Source organism: Ctenopharyngodon idella, chromosome 5, assembly GCF_019924925.1.
Source record: "Ctenopharyngodon idella isolate HZGC_01 chromosome 5, HZGC01, whole genome shotgun sequence".
NCBI classification, from domain to species: Eukaryota; Metazoa; Chordata; class Actinopteri; order Cypriniformes; family Xenocyprididae; genus Ctenopharyngodon; species Ctenopharyngodon idella.
In genome coordinates this window covers 31,478,862-31,501,406 of record NC_067224.1, presented here as the reverse complement: position 1 = coordinate 31,501,406, position 22,545 = coordinate 31,478,862, and the positions used below count along the sequence as shown (strand labels likewise).

Here is a 22,545-nt window from a genome sequence, read left to right as displayed (position 1 = left end):
TGACATTCCAGTACTGGAAGGATCAGGGAAAGCTGTTACCCACAGCAAACAGTGAATTATGAAGATATAACAGCGAAGAAGAAATTGAAATGCTTTGCATACCCCTCGAATGAAAGTAAAATGTTGTATGTTGTTGTTTCAGTGCTGAAGGTCTTCCCATTCCTAAGACCACCCACATAAAAAGATTTATATCAGTATGCATTGAAACCACAAGCAATTACAATACAAAGGACCACTCTGATGAAATCCATATGTTTACAAATCTATATGTTTGAAAATGTTGCAAATGTCATTGGCAAGCACAGCATATTAAGTCTTGATGAGATACATCTCTTTCTAATCCTTTTAATGATTTGAGCATGTTTAATTATGAGTGCTCTAAACATATTGAAAAGGCATGTCTGCACTGTTTCTATTATGGGATGAGAGAACACCACACACACTGGTGTTTATTTTCACCCTGTCCGCAGCCCAAACATGATTACAAGTTGTACAGTCAATATTTAGATATTGTGGTTAGGCCCTCAGCCATGCTCTCTATTCTCCTCCCCTCAGTGTGTGCATGTCATCAGACAGGACATTCCCACTTTTACTGCACTGATCTCAGTACTGTGTTCCGCTGGAGCAATCGTTGTAATGGTTAAAAGACATTTTTATGTTTACAGTGATGTAGTTGTCAGTTTATGTGCTCTGAGATGTTATGCTGTAGGCTATAGTGCTCATGCAGGCAATGCAAATTTGAGTTTGGCTTACATAATTTCCCAATCCTGTTCTCTCTATTATTCCAGTCCTATCTATATAGTTCCTATCAAATTGAAAAAAATAAAACATCTCAGTGCCTGTGCCATCATGTCATCTTGGATAATTTTACGTTACTAGCACTTCAAAAACGATACAAATGTGCATATACATATCTTAGATTTATGGAGGCTTGTTTTCACCACTAAATAGATAAAAAGGTAATTGTGACTTTTTATCTCACAATTCTGACTTTTTTTTTAAGCCTTTTTTTAACTCACAATTGTGAGAAATAAAGTCAGAATTTTCAAGTTATAAACTCACAATTGTGGGATATAAACTCGCAATTGCTAGAAATAAAGTCAGAATTGCGGGATATAAACTCACAATTCTGACTTTTTTCTCAGAATTGTGAGATATAAATTCGCAATTGCGAGTTAAAAGTCAAATTCTGAAGAAAACAAACTGACTTTTTTTTTCTCAAAATTGCGAGATTATATCTCACAATTCTGACTTCATAACTCGCAATTGCATGTTATGAAGTCAGAATTGCAAGATATAAACTCACAATTCTGAGGAAAAAAAAGTCAGAATTGCGGGATGTAAACTCGAAATTGCGAGAAAAATGTCAGAATTGTGAGATAAAAAGTCGAAATTACCTTTTTTATTTTTTATTCAGTGGCGGAAACAAGCTTCCATATGGTAATACGTACCTTACACTATTAAAAATAAAGGTTTTTGCAGTGATGCCATAGAAGAATCATTCTGGGTTCCCCAAAGAACCTTTAAGAACAGTTCTTAAATGGATAGTTCACCCAAAAATGAAAATTCTGTCATCATTTACTCACCCTCAAGTAGTTCCAACCCTGTATGATTTTCTTTCTTCTACTGAACACAAAGGAAGATATTTGGAAGAATGTCAGTAACCAAACAGATCTTTGGATATTTAGATGCACATTGGGATGTAACCTCTGGCGCTCTAGCAGTTAATAAACAAAACTGCATAAGTCTTGCGTAAAGAACATTGTAGCCTGAGCTACTTCTCTCTGTTTATGTATAGGTATGACAAGTCACACAGGTACTGGACTACTCTCTGCAGGGGTTAGCGTCCCGCTCTGTCTAAAATAGTTCGCATATAAACATTTATTATAGGCATACTGTGTGATTCAGGATAAGACAAAAACACAGTTTGGATTCATGGATTGGATGGATTCATGATGTACTCGCTTGTTATATAAGTTTCGTAAATTTTGAACCCAAAAAGTTACATAGTGAGCCTTTAATAATCTGAAGAACTTTTTTTCACTATGAAGAACATTTTGTGCAATTTACAAAATATTAAAGGTTCTTCATGGAACCACTGATACTAATAAAGAACCTGTATTTTTAAGAGTATATCACTTTTAGGGGTGAATAAGATACAAAGTTGTCCCTTTAAGAGTCACTGCCCAATTGACTTGTATAATGTGTTGTACCCCTAAAGGTACATTTTTTTTCATCAAAATGGCTGACAGCAGATTGTCCAACTGCGTGTGTGGGACTTCCAAATGCACAACCCAAGTGGGCATATGTGAATTTAAGCCAATGTGAGGAAAGCTCATCTCTGTAGAACACATCGATTTATTAGTGCTAGTGATTATTTAACCATAGTATGCTGATGTCAACATGAAAAAGTGGAAGGACAAAGACCATAGAGGATACAGCATGGTAGAACAATTTGGGAATTCTTGTAACTTGCTAAAAAAAACCTTTTAAAAATGCTCTGATGTTATTGATAAATGAATCATTGTCATCATCCAAAATAAACTTGTTTGCTTCCCATCTCCTGCTAATTCCTGAAGAATTGTTTTTCTTAAATTGAATGTCTCATGGTAACAGCAGTCTTTCAAACACATTCCCTTGCAATTTTGTAATGATTGGACCAAAACTAAAACATATGCAATGAAGATACATAAAAAACTGAATCTGAGTTTTGTCTATACTCTTTTAGAAACTCACTGTCATCTGTGTTGATAGTGGTGAACTCAGCTCAAGCCCCAAACAATTCCACTCTCCTCCCCTCTCTCCAGCCCTCCATGGACAGACAATGGATCATTCACACTGGCCTGCCTTCATGCCACTTGATTGGCTTACGGTAAAAAAACATTCAGGCCTTGTGGGAACTTTCCAGCTGAGATGATAATCAGAAGGGGGAGGGAAGGAAGAGGGACAGATACAGGATACAATAGGCAACAGAGACCTTATTTACATCTCATATCCCCTCCCTAAACAAATCAACAAAAACATGGGCCTAATGAGAGGGACAGAGCTGATGTCATTACACTCGCTGCTGACATTAACAGCTTTACTTGCTTGGCATTGGTGCACATGTGATGTATATGCACAAACATCAATGCAGATCATGGTATAAAATGTTTTGACTTGTTTTCAGTGTTGTAATAGTTATTATAGTGAGTTTACTTGATGAGAAGGTGAATACCAAAATTTAATGTTGATTTTGAAGTGACCAACAGCTGTAGGTCAGTTTTCCAAAATATGTTACAGTATAAGATTATAAATTGTACAAGAATGTAAAATGATCTACCGTGAGAGAGTAAAAGCTCTGCTCAGGACCACCATGATTTCTCTTTTAATCATCAAACATACTGAGGCTTAATGGGTCAAACAGTCTTGGGAGCTATGATGTCAGTTAGCCCACATGGAACAAATTTCATCTGTTCTTTGATGTAAAATGGTTAACACTTTGCAGAAAGGTTCTGTAGGGTGAATTCAGGTTGATTGGGAAACTTTTTCCAAGTTATCTCAATGGCAAAAAGTGTCTCAATCACCCTGAATTCACCCTATATTAACATCACTTGACACAACAGCTAGCTGAAATAGCAACTAAATAGCATTTTAAATATATGCCCCCTCAATCTTTAATCAAAAACATTAACATGCCCAGCCTCTTGCAACTACATTTCCTCTCTGATGTTGTGTACACAGACACGAGGGCAAGGGCAATAAGATAACATTTAACATTTTAAACAATATCTCAATGAACACAAAAACAATTTCCAAAATGTTGACAAGACTAAGTTTAATATAACATCTGTTTAACTTATAACATGAAAGTAAGGTTAATAGTATAGCTTAGAGAACACATATTTTTTAGTTTTACTCAAATTAGGGTGATGCAAAAATGAGTACACCCCATAACAAAAACTACTACATCTAGTACTTTGTATGGCTCCATGATTTTTAATGACAGCACCAAGTCTTCTAGACATGGAATGAACAAGTTGGCGACATTTTGCAACATCTCTCTTTTTCCATTCTTCAAGAATGACCTCTTTTAAAGACTGGATGCTGGATGGAGAGTGATGCTCAACTTGTCTCTTCAGAATTCCCCATAGGTGTTCGATTGGGTTCAGATCAGGAGCCACTGAATCACTTTCACACTGTTCTTCTTCAGAAATGTGTTTAGGATCATTGTCATGACGGAAAAGTGCACGACGACCAAGGGCACGGAGTGATGGTTGCATCTTCTCTTTCAGTATAGAGCAGTACATCTGTGAATTCATGATGCCATTAATGAAATGCAGCTCCCCGACACCAGCAGCACTCATGCAGCCCCACATAAGGACACTGTCACCACCATGTTTCCCTGTAGGCACCATGCATTTTTCTTTGTATTCCTCACCTTTGCGATGCCATACAGTTTTAAAGCCATGAGTTCCAAAAACATTTATCTTGGTCTCGCCGTATTGCGTCACGGGAAATAGTCACCCCAGTTTGGCTCTCTACTTCTTTAGATAACTGCAGTGAACTTGCATGCCGATTTTCTTCAACCCTTCTCATCAGAAGACGCTTCTGTCGAGGTGTTAACTTCCGTGGACAACCTGGACATCTCTGTGAGATGGTTGCTGTTCCATCTTTTTTAAATTTCTGTAGCACTTTTGCTACAGTATTCTGACTGATAAGCCTTCTTGTAGCCTTCACCTTTCTGGTGTAAAGAAATGATTTTCTTTCTCAGGTCTTGTGACATTTCTCTTCCATGTGGTGCCATTGCTGACAGCATGAAATTGGAAGAAGTTTTAACATAGTCAACTGTCTGCTGGACACCTGTGTAATGAATAATTAGACTCACATGTGGTTGAATTCTTGTTAAATTAGACATTTGTAGTCTAAAATTTAGCTTTGCTCCAGAGACTTTCAGTGGAGTGTACTCATTTTTGCATCACCCTAATTTGAGTAAAACTGAAAATTTTGTTCTCTAAGTTATATTATTAACCTTACTTTCATGTTATAAGTTAAACAGATGTTATATTAAACTTAGTCTTGTCAACATTTTGGAAATTGTTTTTGTGTTCATTGAGATTGTGTAAAATGTTACTTTTCAAAGGGGGTGTACTCATTTACGCTGAGCACTGTAGTTTGCAATGCTACCCTCCAATCAATTCCTGATGGACAAAATCAAGTCCCATCCTGCATTCTGTCTTGTTCGATATAATGCCCATCTCAATAAAACAATGAGCAGGAAAAATATATATATATTTAACATGTTTAGGGCCTTCTATTTAGATCCGTTATAAACCATATTGTGGGCAGCACACAACCAAACATCCAGAGTGTTTCAGAGTAAATATTTGGCACAATGTTAATAATTTGAAATTCTGATCAAGAAATCAGTTTTACAACTGTGAAAACATCACTCAGTTCTGTTCTATTCATTTCACAGATGCTTTGTAACTATGACCGTACTGTTTAAATATTACCAGACCATTACTTTAGGGTCAAGTGCACTTTACAGGCTGTCTAAGTGAGGACAGTAAAAGGCCAACAATCCATTTAATGCTTTTAGCTAACACACACACACACACACACACACACACAAAGTTTATTATGATAGCCAAGATGGATGTGTTACATACTAGACATTAGCGACACATTACAATCCTTGACTTTAAAAGAGGGAAATTCCACATAAAAGTATGTGCTCAGTTCAACAGATGGTGTTTATATAAAACGCTTTAGAGAGGGTCTTCCTAATAAAAAAAGACCCAGGAAATGGCTGCAACAGGTCATTCAGAAACATTTGCTTAAGTTATGAAAAAGAAAGCAGACAGTTAAACAAACATACACTGAAAGTAACAGAGAGACAGTTAACAGCTGTTTCCATTAAATCAGAATGAAAAGACCGGACTGGTGGAGCCGGGCCGTTTTGGCAACAAACTAATATCATAGTGTGCAATCGCTGTGCCTTTAAGAGCTTCTTTACGAGGGAGGTCCTGATGAATATGTTTTTGGCAATGAAGCTTGAGTGCGTGTAATCATTTGTGACAGTGGTGGAGACATGAAGACTGAGACTTCTGGAGTGCTGAGAAAGCCATGTATCTTCTTTCTAAAAAAAAAAAAAAAACCTCAGCATTCCTATTCTAAAGTTGTTATGACTTATTGTCACTGTGGGCAACCATACAAAATAGGAAAAGGTTTTCAATAGGAAAAGGAATGCTGTGTTATTTTTATTTATTTATTTATTTGTTTTTAATTGAAATTTTTAACAAAACAATTACAACAGAACAGAAAAAAGTAGCGCATGCAAGCTTAAAACAAATGTAAGATACAGTGTAAATTATGAAGGAAGGAAGGATATAGTATGATAGTATAAAATAGTATGATAAAAAAAAATAAAAAATATTGGTGTAGAAATAATATTCACTCAGAAATTGCCAGTAAATTTCACAGTTAATTATAAAGAAACTGCACAGTAACAAGTAACACTTTGGAATAAACATAATTTTTTCAAGTAGAAAAAACAAAATTGTTTTCTTGTAAAATATACTCCATAATCTTTGTCTCATTTAAAACTTCAAAAAATCTTTTTTTTTACAGTGTCATCTATATCTATAAAAGTATTAAGTATGGAACTGGTTAAAGTTAAGAAGGACAGCGCTGTCTGTTCATGCCTCAGATTTCATCTGAGCGAGAGAAAATTTGGCTCGCTTCATTTCTGGTCTGCGTCCAACACTGACATGATTCAGACTGGATTTCAGCAGCATACGTGTAGGAAAAGAGCTAGAACTTTTCTAGAACTCAAATTAATTAGACGAATCTCAGGTTTTTCCACTGAAAGTTCTTTTTTAGTTTTTCCCTTGATCGCAAAGCCTGGGCTACTTTACAGCAAATAATGATAAACAGGTCTGACAGCTTGGCAAGAGGGAACAACCGTCTCCTCAGAGAGATTCTGAATACATTTCACAGCAGTTCTCTCTATAAGAAAAGGAAATGCCAACATCTTGCAGTAATAGTCTCACCAGATCGAACAAAATCATCCTTTGTGAGGAGTGAAGCCTTGAACTCTGGAGTTCTCTGCGTGTGAACGAAAATGTACAGGGCTCATATTCAGTTTTCTCACTGTGTTGGGCAAGCAGTTTCGTTGCTTGTTGTGTTATAGTTTTGTGATTTTAGAAAATGTGATGGATCTATTATTTAAAATATATCTTTCTGAATATTAGCACATTAGATAGCAAAACTACAGCACTTTTCTCATTACCCTTTCAAAACAACATTGTGAATCTCACGTCATGCCATCAAGAGAAATGGATGTGCTATTACAGTTTTACAGTGGAATGTCCCAATTTGCATGAGACTGTTTGCTCCTTTCCTCCCAAATAGGCCATCTAATCTCTCTAATTGGGAAAAGGAGAAAATGTTGAAAGGTGGGGGTAGGGATAGGGGGCATTTTTGGCCAGCTGCCCAAGCTTTGTGGTTTGAGTGCAGCAGTGTGATAGGGCCAATGTAGCATGGATAACACAGTCCACTCTGTTCTCCAAAAACTGCTCCTTCTCTTTCTGCAGATCTGGGCCAGGTGATGATCATAATCCGTCATTTAGAATGTGTACATGAGCTAGGAAGTCAATGCTATTTGTTTAATGGAATTGAGATATATACATAACATCAAATATATAGTTAATAAACATCTCAAAACCTGCTACTATCTGGATGTTGAACATGAACAAGCCAAGGGTTTTTGTGTAATGCTGTGGAGGATGGGGAAGTGTGAGAACAGAAGCCTGTTAATCAAACCAACCAGAAAGGATCAAAGGGTTGTTCATGCAGTCCTGACCCTCACTGCAGACCATATGCAATGCTTAGGGCATGTCATCACAGAAAACACCTTAACAATATCTACAAGTGTTTGTAATGGTAATTCTCCTTAGCAAAATAAAACAACATGTCTGCAAAATGCTGCCTGTTAGACTTGGAGAGACATAAACCAATGTAAAATGAAACCATGTAAACTATAAGAACACAAAAACCTGTATGCGAAGTCTATGTCAATTCCTTTAGAATGTCTGGTTTGATGTTTTCTTAAAAAATGGGTATTTAAAAATAAACCTGATCATTTTCCCTTCAAAATGACAATTTCCTTATTTGTGAGGAATGGAAGCAATGGATCAAGATTTTTCACTGAGAATCCAGAGGTTATTCTATTTTAAATCAAACAAAATAACATGTATAGGCTATATTTTATTAAATGGTATTAAATGATAAATGGTGTTTTGTGGTATCAACCTTATTCAGATATTTTCCTATAAAAGTTCTGTCCCTTTTCTTCATGTTATTTCTCAGGTTAATAAGCTACTTTTATGGATACTTATTAAAACACTTCTTAGGACATGCTGAGGTCTGTCGAGCAAAATAAGTGGCTACAAGTTAAAATAATAATTACGTTCAATTAGAACTGAGAGCTTTTTGGGTGCTGAGGGTTGGGCAGAGACATCGGATGAGAGATGCAATGCACTTTGACAGCCAAAATATTCTAGCTGTAGGCGGGGACTGATGCTTTATCAAGTCAAATTACGGCCCGCACCCTCTCCACATTCTCGACCTTCATCAAGTTCTGACCTCCACCCTCAAATGACGTCAGAAATCACAACAACTGATCGGACCAATAGTGTGCTGCATGCGTACTTCTGGGGGTCTGGGTAACTGAACGGATACACCAACAAGTCCCAGAGAGGAGTCAGAGTGAGTTGTACTTTTTCCAGCTTTGTTATTTGAACAATATGCAGTGTGAGATCGCTTTTTGGGATGTTTTGATGTAATTTTTAAAGCGTAGATTTATTGCTGGATTACTGCAGTCAAGAGCAGCGAAGAAAGAGTCGACGCGCATCAAGATGTTGCTGCACGTTTTGCTTTCGCGGCAGTGAGCAAATGGGATTCATTCCAACCATATGGAGTTTTGTCCATAGATAAATTTCGATGCATGTTTCTGTGGAAAGTGAAGGAACAAATATGAACACACTTAACTAAAGTGGTCAACAAAACGCTGCTAGACGACGGCGGGCATGGAACAAGGGGAGTTGTTTGTTTCAATCTCTGGTAAGAACAGAGAAACATTATGGATGATGGACCAACAAATAGAAACCCTTGACCCAATAAGTTAATTTTTAAGCAGTTGCATGTGGGCACATCAAGGAATGGCACGGCCTGACAACCCTGCAGTCACTCTACGGCTGCAGATATTGATTTTGTCCATCGGCTGTGCATTGATATGTTTTAGTCGTTTATGCACCGCATCACCGGCACACATCCAGCGTTTGATATGCTGGCAGGCTATCATGAAGTGCCAAGGAGAACCGGAGTGTCACTACGCGTATACTCAGTATTTACACGCGTGTGGTCCGGTAATAAACGGCAATAGGAAGAAATGCCCTAGCCACTGCATTTCTTCCATCATTCAGCTTAACCTGACTGTGAACGGCCCGGCACTGGAGGACTGCGAGTGCGCCTCGGACACTTTATGTAAGATGACCAAGCGAGCCATAGAGCCTTGTATGCCCAGAACCAGCCACATGGGCTGCACCGAAGCCCGTAAACAGTGCGAGAAGGATCTCGAGTGCAGCACCGCCATGCGGGACTATCTGTATCACTGCAGGAAACTGTTCAGTGGAGAGCGCTGTTCGGACGACTGCCGGCGGGTCATCACGAACATGCGCTCCATTCCAAAAGCCCAGCTTTTGGACACTTGCGTGTGCGACGGCACAGAGAGGACCATATGCGAATATGTCAAAGTCAGCATGAAAAACTTATGCTTTAACGACAGATATGTCGGTAGTGGCTTTTCAGATACCGAGGACGACTTGGAGGAAGACTACGAGACGGATTATGAGGAAGAAGAGAACGATGCCTGGGATTTAAGAGCACAAAAGTGTTCGATTGTGATGTCCACCATTTTGACATTTCTTGCGTTTGTTATATTAAGATAAATCATGTTTTCAGAGCTAAGTGGTTAGCTGCATATTTGGCCTGGGTGAAAATAATGGGAGTAATAAAAGTTCTAACCCCCTAAATTAGGACTTGTATCCTTGGTGGAAATGGGGTTCCCCTCGGTTCGAAAGTTACAAGTAGCCTATTACTTATCACTTTATTGTTGGTTTACACACACAAATATGACGAGACCAATTGTGTTTTGTTTAAATGCTTTTGTGCGGTGGCACCATGAGACATTTGTGTTGCACAAGACGAATCTCATCGAAAACTGACAAAAAAAAAAAAAAAAAGTAGCTCCTATGAAAGTGTTCGAATCATTCGCACTTTGTATTTGACCCTATATTTGCATTTCCTTAGGTGCTTATATTGTACAGGTAGGCTACACGAGAGAAATAGACCAACGGTTAAAAGGAAGAAAATGGTGGAAGAAGAAAACCAGAATCCCATAGTTAAAGGTTGTTTCAAAACCTAGTTAAGCTGCCAAAATCTGCGCACCATGAAAAGGAGTAAGTTGTTTTTGATGTCAGGAAAATATGTTGGAAATATGTGCTTCACTATATATTAAGTTATTATGAACTATTGTGAAAAACTTCTATTCAAAGAGATAAATAGACCTACTAGAAGTTTATTTTTGTATGAAATATTGGTTAGTGTAAATTGTATGTGAACAACATAATTATTGTAAATGTGTATGTTTCTGTATCATATAATTGTGTGAATAATGTTGATAAAGAATACCATGTAATACTGTTTATAATGTTCATAAAGATTGGCTCCAAATTATTACAAAACCATTTGACCTTTTTGTGTCTGGTTATTTCACTATACAAACCAAAACAACCGCTGTGTATTTTTGTGAAAACAGCTTAAATAACTAACATAATTGCACATGGATTTAACTTAAATATAGCATTTAACATTACATTACTAATAACATTTCCCGTCTTCAACTAGATTTTAATGATTGTCTTTTTTATCAGTTGTGCAACAGCTTACTGACAGTCTTCATGTCCATCATGCAGATCTATTGTCAAGTAGGTATGTTTTTACTTTCTACTGTACACTTGAGAGCAGAAAAATTTTTAACTTACAATTTGGAATATATGCTAATATACTATAAAATGAGCATTAAATATCACTAGTTTTAATTAATTTAGTCAATGATGTTCTTGGGCTGTCATCAAAAAAACTTCGATTTCCACCTGACACCCACTGCAGTTTATAAATGTTACACCTACCAAAGTAATCTGCTAGTGAAAGATTTTGGCTCTGTTCCTGCACTTGACCTTGTAAACATAAATGTTTACAGAGGGAGTTAGTCTAAGTTCCCAGAGACTCTCAACATCTAAGGATACAAATGAGGTTGTCTTTAAACGGGATCAGACTTGAGCATGAGCCAAGTAAGGCCTCGACTGGCTTATTTGTTCAAAGCTTGAGTGTTTATTTAAAGTCTTCACTCAGGCTGACAAGGAAAAAAGCGGTGTTCGCGTGAATGAAGCCTCAAGTAGCCATCACAAACGCACTCAATCTGCTACTGTGTGTGTGTGTGTGTTTAAGTGGGCTTGTCATTGCTTGAAAGAGTTTGTTTCTCAGTGTGAGTAGCACTTGGGTAGTACAAATCTCCTCTTGGATTCCATATGCCTCTTTGTTCTGTGAAGTTTAATATAACAATACAGCTTGATACCTAGTTAGCATTCCAAATACAAAAGAGCAGAAAGGTATTATCCCATAAAATATTATAGAATTTGCCCTTTCCCCAACACCTTAAAAATACCAGACTCTCACAATCATTGAGAAAATAGTGAATTTTAATGCTTATGTTTCAAGACTTCTAGAGATCCAAGATGGTAGCTGTGATAGTTCATTTCGAGGCAGATGTGGGACAAGGCTCCTCAGTCTTAATGAATGAAGGAGAAGTGGAGTGGCACTTCTGTCATGCTAATACTAAACACACAATAGAGGCAGCACACAATGACCTGGCACTTCATTCTGTCTTCTAGCTGACACCTCTAGAAAGAGCAGACTGAACATTCTTGAGAGAGCAGAAGGAGGAGATAGTGCAATGTAAATTATGTTAATCTGGTTCAAATGAAGAAGTGGTGGAGGTCACTTTTTCAAAAACTATAGTTGTGTCCCAAATGACACACTATGCATGTACTCAACCTTGTAGTGTGTGAATTTTATACTGGTATTTTGTCATTCAACATTGGAGTCTGATAACCCCTCCCGCTCCACTAAGTAATTAAAGCTGTGACAATTGAGTACATGAAGTGTCCAACATCTTTCACACTTCTTTTTTTCAGTTAATTATGTACATCATCCGGGTATTTAAAGTGCACTTTTATATGAATTTTTCATTGTGAACACACTACTTGCACTATTTATAGTACAAATATAGTGGGGATTATGGTGTGGGGTTGTTTTTCAGGGGTTGGGCTTAGCCCCTTAGTTCCAGTGAAAGGAACTCTTAATGCTTCACCATACCAAGACATTTTGGACAATTTCATGCTCCTAACTTTGTGGGAACAGTTTGGGGATAGCCCCTTCCTGTTCCAACATGACTGCGCACCAGTGCACAAAGCAAGGTCCATAAAGACATGGATGAGCGAGTTTGGTGTGGAGGAACTTGACTGGCCTGCACAGAGTCCTGACCTCAACCCGATAGAACACCTTTGGGATGAATTAGAGCGGAGACTGCGAGCCAGGCCTTCTTGCCAACATCACTGCCTGACCTCACAAATGCACTTCTAGAAGAATGGTCAAAAATTCCCATAAACACACTCCTAAACCTTGTGGAAAGCCTTCCCAGAAGAGTTGAAGCTGTTATAGCTGCAAAGGGTGGGCCAACTCCATAATAAACCCTACAGATTAAGAATGGGATGTCATTAAAGTTCATGTGCACGTAAAGGCAGACGTCCTAAAACTTTTGGCAATATAGTGTATATGAAACATGTAATACTTTAAAATATTTTGGGCGAAACATTTAATTTCCCCTTTTAGGTTTTTTTTTTTTTTTTTTACCAGATATTTGGCAATTCTTTTCTTCAGGTTTCATGTTGAAAGTATTTCCAAAGACTGCATACTGACTACTAACTAAACTTTTGTGCTTGTTTTCTGTCAGTTAGAAGTAACAAGATGAGGTGAACTGACTATTCATCCTCGTCAGGTGAAGGGCCCCACTGGGACTTAGTAAAAGGGGAGCCATTTCTCAGATCAGACATGCTGTGTTGAACCTGTCACATTCAGTTTTTCTTGAGAACAGGCCCCTTTAAAACTGACAACACTTCTGTTAATCCAGTTATGTCCACTGATTTGAGTGTAAGAGAAGTGAAAGAAATAGTTACCTATTTCTTTCAAATTCTTAAAAGATCTTGTGTCAGCATGCTGTATAGCTGGAGTTTGCTTTGAGATTCAACATGCGATAAAACTTCACAACCCTCCTTTCGACAGAAAACAGTTAATCTACATCATGGTTTTACGTAAGCAATGAGACAAGGAGCAGTTTTTGTGGAAGTTTTTTCCATAGCACATTTTATCTGTTGACCGGGGCATATGCCAAACATGAAAACAGTTTGAGTGGGGAATGCGGGAGAGGGGTGAGGTTCAGTTGTCAGTGGATGGGAAGAGGGGGTTGGTTTTTAAGGGGTTTTTAAAAGAAGGAATTTGGGGGAAGGGCAGGCAGTGAAGGGCCTTTTCTGAATGACCCTTCATGGACAAACAGAGGACCCCTCCACACCATCAGCATACTTTAGTGTGCAATAGTGAGCTGGACTGCATGAGTGCATATGACTTGATTGCGCTTCTATGTCCATTTTTTCTTCCATCAAGGGGATGAAGAAAAAGAGGGGAGCAGTGAAAAGAGTGAGAGAAGAGAAACAAAACTGTGCTGACATGGGGCATAACTTAATTTTCACGGTGCCGAGACAGATGGGAAAGGTAATGTGGCGTGACGGCTCTTAGAAACTTCAATGGATGCCATGACCTCAGGGAAGTCAGAATCTGACTGCACTGGGACATTTTATTTTTTTTTTCTTTGGGAGTGGAGAAGGAGGTGCACCTTTCAGCTCATTGCGAGATATTTTCCTTTTCTCTAAGAAAAAAATCCTGCTCAATATTATTCATTATATTAGAATACTATAAAAAATGAGTGTCAAGGAATTTTACTATTGAACAATTCACCATATTTTGATGAAACATTGTGAATGTACATCTAAATGTTTTTTCTCTCTCTCTCTAATTGCCCCTGTGTGCACTAATTTTTTTGTTTTTTTTTTTTGTTCTTGGAGTGTTATTTCTAGATGGGGTCTCAGACCAAAGCCATTGCTGCCACAAGTTGACTCTTGAAGGGTATTGAAGCTGAAAGGAGCTTCTCAGAGGCTCAATAGGGAGTTAAGAGAGCTACTCTATTAACCTGACCTCTAGAGGCCCAAGAAGAGTGAAAAGCGAGCCATCTACCTCAACATCACATCTATTCCTCATACATTCATGCCTTTTTTGTGTGGCCCAAAACACTAGTTCTCATGTTTTTTATCTATTTATGTTTCTAATCCAGCATGATTATGCTGACATGAGCATTAAACTAAAATACAATGTATGCAAATCACAAATAAAAGGGGAAAAAGGAAATGAGGATGGTAATTAATATTAAAAAAATGTGTATAAGTGGTTAATACATACATAAGTTAATGTATGGTTGGTCACAATCTACACAATGTAAACAAGGTGAGCAAGGGTGCATGAGTCGCGTTCACGGAAATGTACCCTGGGTTAATTTCTCTTTGTGTGAGTAAATCTTGTGGCTTTACTGATATACAGCATAATTCCTACCAGTTTTGCCTTCTAAAAGTGATTTCACTCATATCACCTAAATGTTATGAGTATGATATGTGGGAGAGAGAGAAAAACAAATGGTTTATTTTTTTCTAAATTTAAATGGTATTTTTGAACTACCTTGGTAAATTACTGTAGTAGCCTATATTTTAAAGTACTATGGGATCAATTTGTAATACTATACCGCCGTGATAGGACACAGTCGGGTAATATGGGAAAAGCTTGCTGTAAATGTAATCATGCAATGCAAACTATTTGGAACGCACTACCTATTTTTACCACAAGCTGGCGGTGTTGTCAAAAATGCGTTCAATACCAAAAAACGTTCTTTATGAGTAATATTTGAAAGTACATGTAATTGAACCTGTTTATTTCTTATTTTGTACACAGCACTTTTAATAATCAGTGATTATTTGTGACTCTGTGACTCTTAGCAGTAGTCTTCACTGGTTGTATCTCCTTTGCAGATTCCGTTTGGTACACCTCGAGTATTGCAGGTACGCGTCCGTTTGCGACGCCGTCCGGAGCAGGGGGACCAGGGAGTCCAGCAGCCCCAGTTCCCCAGCTGTTCAAAAGACTTACCTAGAAATGCGTGAACAGAGACAGATGGAATGCTCAACTCAAAGCTTTTCAAAGAAATGAGGGGTATGGAAGTTTTACAGGCACAGAAACACACACCTTTCACCATTTCCATGTCAACGATCTGACACGCGACACCTTCAGACCCTGGTAAGCACATGCATTTACACTCCCCGTCTATCTGGATCACAGTGCCACCATTCTGGCACGGCTGACACTTGCACACGCTGTACTCGGCGACATAGTCATCGATGGCTCTCCTGAGATTGTCCCGCCTCGGCTGAGCATCAGGAAAGTCCAAAGGGATGGCATTGTAGATGGGTTCAGGCTGCCAGCACAATGAAAACAAATTGTGTTCCATTACAGCAGTCACCACGCATGCACTGGCATGTAAAGTGAAGGTGTCTTACATCACTGTGAATGAGAGCAGGTAGAGCAGAGACGGTCTTTGCCCATTCCACATATTGAGTATAGTCTAGAATGCCATCTTTAGTGAGCTGAGACTTCATGGCTACTGCTGTGGCTGGACTGCCCCCTCTCACTGCGATCAGTACCTTATCAATAACCCCCCTTGTGTCCCTGTCATCTGGTGAACAAGATTGTGTACAAATTACATTTTTGTCAGAAGGCATGTGTCTGTTGAATTTGAAGGGATAGTTCACCAAAAATGTCATTGTTTGTTCACCCTCATGTCTTTTCCTCCATGTAACACAAATAAGATATTTTGAATAACTGTTTTTGGTCATACAATCAAGACTTTTATTGTATGGACAAAAAACATTGTTTTTCTTTCTCTCAAAATATCTTCTTTTTTTGTGTTCATTTTGAGTGAACTATCCCTTTAATATCTTACTATTAAAAAAAAATTGTATACACATACACACCTGTGGGTTTGTCTGTTATAGTATCACAGTTGCCCACTGGTTTAACGTGTCGTTCTGCTTCAGCTATTTTGGAAAACTGTATACTGCCTTTAATTCCAACCTCGACACAGTCCTTGATCGTGGATTCAGTGACCTCTGCAGCAGTTAGACAAATTTGAACCATTAAATAAAGACAAGTCATAATCCTTTAGTGAGGCTTTCAGCCTGAAAAAGTATCCTTCCCATTAACGCCTTTACATAAATGAGTATCATTTAAATGTCACAGTATCTTTGAATCATGTATATCTTTTGGAATTGCTATAACATTTTGTGACGTTGCCCCAAGGTCTCCAGGACTTACAAAAGAAACTTGAAATGTGGTATCAAACTTACTTTTTTGTTTGAGGATATCCTCATTCATTACGTAAATAAGCTCATATTCTCCACCGGACTTTCCGTTCTTGGTGAAGTGTGTTCCATAGTCCTCCAAGAAAGCAAAATACTGTCCCTTCTCATATGTAAGTGGCAGGGCATCCACATCATCCAAGAAAGTTGAGGATACCTCCAGCCCTCGCTGTCTCATCCTGTAGGTGGCCAGCTCCACTCTGCCTTTCACTCTCATGAAGGTCTTTCTCTGAAAGAGAACACGTGCTAGTAGTAGAAGCAACACAGATGTTGCAGATTTGAAAAAAAGGTAGTCTTTATTATTTCTTTTCATACCCTACATAAACAAACAACATCTATTTATTGTGAATATTTCTTTCTCTTTCTTCAGTTTTTGAATTTCAGTCTGTTCCATGCACATGGTGGTTTATGGGCCTGAAGATGTGAATTATAATAAATAAAGTGCAAACAGGTAAAAAATAGTTGCCCAAGAAAGCAATAAAACAAATACACCTGAATCTCACTCACCTTGGTCGTCGTGATTTCTGACAGCTGTTTGATGATATTGTTTTTTTCAGTCTTAGTGTCAAATTCTACTGATCCACTAATAACCATGTCATTTTGGCCCCCATCAGAACCTTTGGCTTCACCGGCCACACCAGGACCTTCGGCTTCAGTCCCACCGTTCTTACTGGGACTAGCAGCTTCACCACCCCCACCGGGGCTGGCAACATCTCCAGCACTGCCAGCATTTCCAGCACTGCCAGCAGCACCACCTTCATCAGCACTGGAGGGCTCAGTAGGTGAAAACTTAAAGCTTAAGCCTGCTTCAAAAGTTTTGGAGGATTCTGTAGTTATCTCTTTTATTAAAGAGTGAATGTCCTCATACATCTGCTTGGAGCTGCTCTCTTCCACTTTTGTCTGAAGATAAAGAGACATGGGTAAAGACTAAAAATAGTGTTTTTAAGATGTTTGTCTTTGTCAGAATTTAAGTGCTTTTAACTATTTACTTGTCGGTTTATTTGTCTTGCAGTCATTTTTAGAAGATGTACAGTTTGTTTCTTTCAGTTTTGCTCTCAATAAATACCCAAAACCTTTGTAGAACAAAAGTTGACATCAGTAAACTGAGAGACTCACCTCATAGTTGAGAACTCCAATGTTCCAGGGTAGTCTGTTATATTCCAATGTAGTTGGATCTCTGATTCGGTTACATTGGCCATTATACAATCTGTTATTAAAGGGATTCATTCGAGGTCCAGATCCCAGAACATTTATTCTGTTGAGACAAGAATTAAACATCTTTAGAATATGTACAGAAGTTGACAGGGTTGACATTAGTTAATGCAAAACCCAAAACATGAAATAGCACAATGTACTTTAACAGCATATATTAATCTTGGTATTCTTAATTACATAAACTACTGCTTAAAAGTTTGGGGGTGGTTTCTTATGAAAAATACAGTAAAAATATTAAAATTGTAAAATATTACTATTTTAAATAATTGTTTCCTATCTGAAAATATTTTAAAATGAAATTTCAAACATGACAACTCTCAAAATAGTTTTAGCATGGTAATGGATATGACAATGTTAATGAATTTGGTCTTGGTGGACTAGATCTGCTACGCTGCTGCAGAGCAAGTATGGACTTTCTACTACTAATAGATACACTCTGCTGTGATCATGTTTGATATGCTGCTGCTACATAAATATGATGTACATAAAGGTGCATTTATGCTATGTAGTAATTCCTGTAATTACAAGATTTCAACTTGTAAAAAGCGTTTACGTCCTTGTAGAGCTCGTAATTTCATCTTGTAAGCTCCTACATGTACCACGTGACTGCTGTACCACCTGACCACTGCAGATAGATTTATGTGTTGATAGTGTTAAACAGCTCAAAGTAGAACATCACATGTTGTCATCTCGAAATTATGTTAATTGTGACCTGGCTTGAACGCAGCATAAATCCTGTAGCACAGAGGTCTTCAACCCTGCTCCTGGGGATCCATTGTCGTGCAGAGATTAGCTCCAACGGTAATCCAGCACACCTGAAGCAGGAAATCAGCTCTTCACATGTAGGTGTGTTGAAGCAGATTGGAAGTAAACATTGCAGGACAGTGGGTGCCCAGGAATAGGGTTAAACGCCTCTGCCATAGATCTAGGCAGGTGGAGCTGGGGGAGGTGGAGGGTTTCAGAGGAACTCTGACAGTTCTATTAATAATCTGAATTCTGAAGTGAATCGATGCGTTTATGTAAGAAAAATATCCATATCTAACACGTTATAAAGTAAAATAACTAGCTTCCGCCAGACCGCCATCTAGGGCTGGGCGATTTGACAAAAAAATAAAATCTCGATTTTTTTCAGAACGATTGACCGATTCACAATTTCGATTTCGATTTTTTTTTTTTTTTTTTATGTTTAACTAGTCAGCTTAAAAACTTAACTACAATATGATTTAATTCTCTTTATTTGCCATATGGTAAAAAAAAAAGGTCTATTCCAAGTGCAACATACCTGAAGTGATCAATATAATACAAATGACTAATTTGTTAAATATCTTTTCAGAAAATATGCATTAAATATGAAGGCAAATGTTGTACAAACTTATCTTAAACATATCCTATATACTCAGAAATAATTTAAAATAAGAAAAATGCTAAATATTTCTCAGCCAAAAAGTAATGGCAATAAAGAACACCAGTAATAGGCTATTATTAACACCAAATGCTTTGTAAAAACAGAAAATAACAGCAGCTTTCAGCCTGTCACCATCATGCAAGCATGAAATATCAAACATACAGTAGTAGTTCTTTACAGGTCTTTGCATTCCATTGCGCAATTTTTCCTGTTGTTTTTATGTTTGGGTGTTGCACTCGTGTCTCGCGTCTTTTGCAGTGTTTCACCCATTAAACAGCATTCTAAAAACGCGGCGGTCAAGTTAAAAAAACTTCAACTTGCATTTAATAGCTTTGCTTTTTTCCCATTCCACTGCCCGTGTCTCGTTTTTTCACTGCAATAACGCATTTCTGGGTAAACAGCCGCTTAAGGGGCCGTTCACATATCGCGTCTAAAAACGTGTGGAAAGCGTTTCTCCTCCTTTCCACAAGCGTTTGCGCTCCCGTGGCATCTGTCGTTGCTATGCAACCATGAACTGCTCTCTCCACGATGACGAGGAAGTATCAGCAAAGGATTAATTGATTTCTAGCCCTTGCATTAGCTTTACTACTAGATATATTTATGGAGATGAGAAATAAAAACCCACCTTGTGCAGCTATGATCAGCTGTTCGGCTGAGCTTTCGATGTTACGGAAAGGCCGAAGCTGATCGGTTGGTTCTTGTCACATGGCCTGCGGTGCGCTTGCGGCATTTTGAAAAGTTAAGATGTTTTCTACGTTCACAGAGCGTCACACAAGAGCGGTTAATCAGGCATGCCATCATGAGGTCGGATTATTTTCTTCTCTTGCTGTATTGTCAACATGTCTAATTGTATTCATTCATAATCGCGATTTTTCGATTTAAAAATAATAAAATCGAGGCAAAACAATGAATTCGAATTAATCGGACAAATTGCCCAGCCCTACCGCCTTCTGATTTCAACCACGGAAAACTCAGTTACGCTTGTTTCATAAGTTGAATACTGAAGGCGTAGGACGTAGTGTAAGCATTTTGAACTACGAGAGGTGTTACACTTTCTTCGTAAGTTGAATACGGAAGGCGGTCTGGCAGAAGCTAGTTATTTTACTTTATAACGTGTGAAATATGGATTTTTTTCTTACACAAACGCATCGCTTCGCTTCAGAAGGCCTTTATTAACCCCTAGAGCCGTGTGGAGTATGTTTATGATAGATGGATGCACTTTTTTGACCTTAAAACATTTTCCGTGTACTTCCATTATAAAGCTTGGGAGCATCAGGGTGATTATTAATATAACTGTATTCCTCTGAAAGAAGAAAGTCATATACACCTAGGATGGCTTGAGGGTGAGTAAATCATGGGGTAATTTTCATTTTAAAGTGAACTAATCTTTTAATGTAAAGGACCTGTCAGCCTGCACCCTATGACTAAACTAAATGCATACATATACATATTCCTGTGATTCAGGGTAACATGATCCTCCAGAAATCATTCTAATATGCTGATTTGGTGCTCAAGAAACATTTTGTATTATTATCATTTTTTTCAGTATACTTTGATGAAGTACAGCATTTATTTGAAATAGAAATCTTTTCTAACATTATGGCCCGATTTCAGAGACAAGGCTTAGCCTAAGCCAGGATTAGGCCTTAGTTCGATTAGGACATTTAAGTAACTTTATAAACATACACTAGAAAAAAACATTACTGGTGTGCATCTTGAGACAAAACAATGGCACTTACATATTTTAAGATCTGTCAGTACAAGTTGCTTTCAGTTAAAACAGCTCAAACATGCATTTTATTCTAGGACTAGCTTAAGCCTTGTCTGTGAAACCGAAATAAATGTCTTTACTGTCACTTTTGATCAATTTAATGCATTCTTGCTGAATAGAAGTATTAATTTCTTTTTTTTTTAATCGTACTGACCTCAGACTTTTGAATAGGTGTGTACATTATTAACATTTGTATAAGTTAAAAAAGTCTCTGACCCATATCCAGCTTGGGTGGCTATGTCAGACTCAAATACAGCTGTCTTGCCGCAAGGTGACCTGATATCGTCACAATCGTCTTCATCAGACGTATCTGACTCTCCGCAGTCATGATCCCCATTACACTTTAGATGTTTGCTTATACATATTCCTGAGGGTAGAGTAATATACTTTATGATGAATATTGCTTAGCAATTTACCTTACAACTAAACACCTACCAACCCAATTTGCACAGACAAAAAAATACTGACCTGAAGCACACTGCCATTGAGAGCTTTTGCAGACGGGCGGAGGGTCCATCTGGCATTTGGTAGAAGGTTTACAGGGTCTCCGCTCTCCAATTGGGTATATGCACCTAGAGCCTTTAAACTGCCCAAAGACCTCAATACCCCTAGAGCGATGCTGTTACACAAGCACAGGTGAAGGCTACAAATATTATTAAATCAGAATAATTTCAGATGATAATAGATGACAATACATTATACATAAAGAAAGTGACAGAGAAGAAGAGATATTCCAGTACCGTGGTATTAGTGCACGGGTCACAGGATGTCCACTCGGACCAGGCACTCATTTTGCAGTCGATTGATGCAGGATCATTAATTTGCCGCACCTCCCGTCTGGGCCCTTGCCTTTGAGAAAGACAAATAACGAACAGCTTTATTATAATAACTTACAATTCCAACTCCATTCTAGCACATAACGATGGTTTAACACTAAAAATAAACAGAAAGGTAACATTTTTCCACATCTAACAGTGTAGCATACATTCCAATTTTTATGAAATTGTGCATACTCACATGTGGTCAGTTATGCTCTTTCCATTAGCCTGATAAAAAATGCATATTGTTACAAATAAAGCAGCTAATGCCTTCATGGTGAAGCTTTAGACAGTTCTTTGAATGCATGTTGAAATGTGTACACTTGTATTTAAGCATTGATTCAATGTTAATAATTAACATCAAGCTTTTTAGAGTTGACAAGTGATTTGGAAATGTGTGTCTTCAAAGGTTTGTGTATATCGTTGTGCTTTCCCAGATTTCTTAAATCATGTGAGGCCACAGCCATTTACTGTAACTGTTTAATGTTAAACTATCTGACTAACATATTTCAAGCTGTTTTTGCCTGGTTTTACCTGAATTTTTGTACATATCACAGAATCTATGTTCTTATGGAATATTTCTTGTTTTAAAACGCTTTTAGCATTCTCTATGCTATATTAGACAACAGTATTTTTATATAGTAGCTTTACAGATGAGGAGCG

At 37.9% G+C, this 22,545-nt stretch overlaps 2 protein-coding genes across 2 annotated transcripts; one reads left to right on the top strand and one right to left on the bottom strand.

The window, feature by feature from the left end:
• The first annotated feature begins 8,615 nt into the window (after positions 1–8,615).
• gas1b (growth arrest-specific 1b) lies at positions 8,616–10,790 on the top strand. The gene has a single exon (XM_051895505.1). The coding sequence runs from the start codon at positions 9,186–9,188 to the stop codon at positions 9,990–9,992; it is 807 nt and encodes a 268-aa protein (XP_051751465.1). The 5' UTR covers positions 8,616–9,185; the 3' UTR covers positions 9,993–10,790.
• Positions 10,791–15,179: 4,389 nt separating this feature from the next.
• On the bottom strand, positions 15,180–22,240 carry c9 (complement component 9). Its single transcript, XM_051895016.1, has 11 exons — positions 22,082–22,240; positions 21,805–21,913; positions 21,533–21,683; positions 21,281–21,431; positions 17,790–17,928; positions 17,181–17,573; positions 16,662–16,902; positions 16,290–16,424; positions 15,816–15,991; positions 15,505–15,733; positions 15,180–15,408 (listed from the first exon to the last, which is right to left on the bottom strand). The coding sequence occupies exons 1-11, from the start codon at positions 22,156–22,158 to the stop codon at positions 15,257–15,259; spliced, it is 1,953 nt and encodes a 650-aa protein (XP_051750976.1). The 5' UTR covers positions 22,159–22,240; the 3' UTR covers positions 15,180–15,256.
• Between the last annotated feature and the right edge of the window lie 305 nt (positions 22,241–22,545).

What these genes read in the sequence shown, in the direction of transcription:
- gas1b (XM_051895505.1), top strand. Translation starts at nt 9,186, where the DNA reads ATGTGGGCACATCAAGGAATGGCACGGCCTGACAACCCTGCAGTCACT.
- c9 (XM_051895016.1), bottom strand. Translation starts at nt 22,158, where the DNA reads ATGAAGGCATTAGCTGCTTTATTTGTAACAATATGCATTTTTTATCAG. An exon ending in AAGAGCATAACTGACCACAT is followed by an intron (nt 21,914 to 22,081) that starts GTGAGTATGCAC and finishes TCTTTCTCAAAG; the next exon opens with GCAAGGGCCCAGACGGGAGG. An exon ending in CTGCTCTCATTCACAGTGAT is followed by an intron (nt 15,734 to 15,815) that starts GTAAGACACCTT and finishes TTGTGCTGGCAG; the next exon opens with CCTGAACCCATCTACAATGC.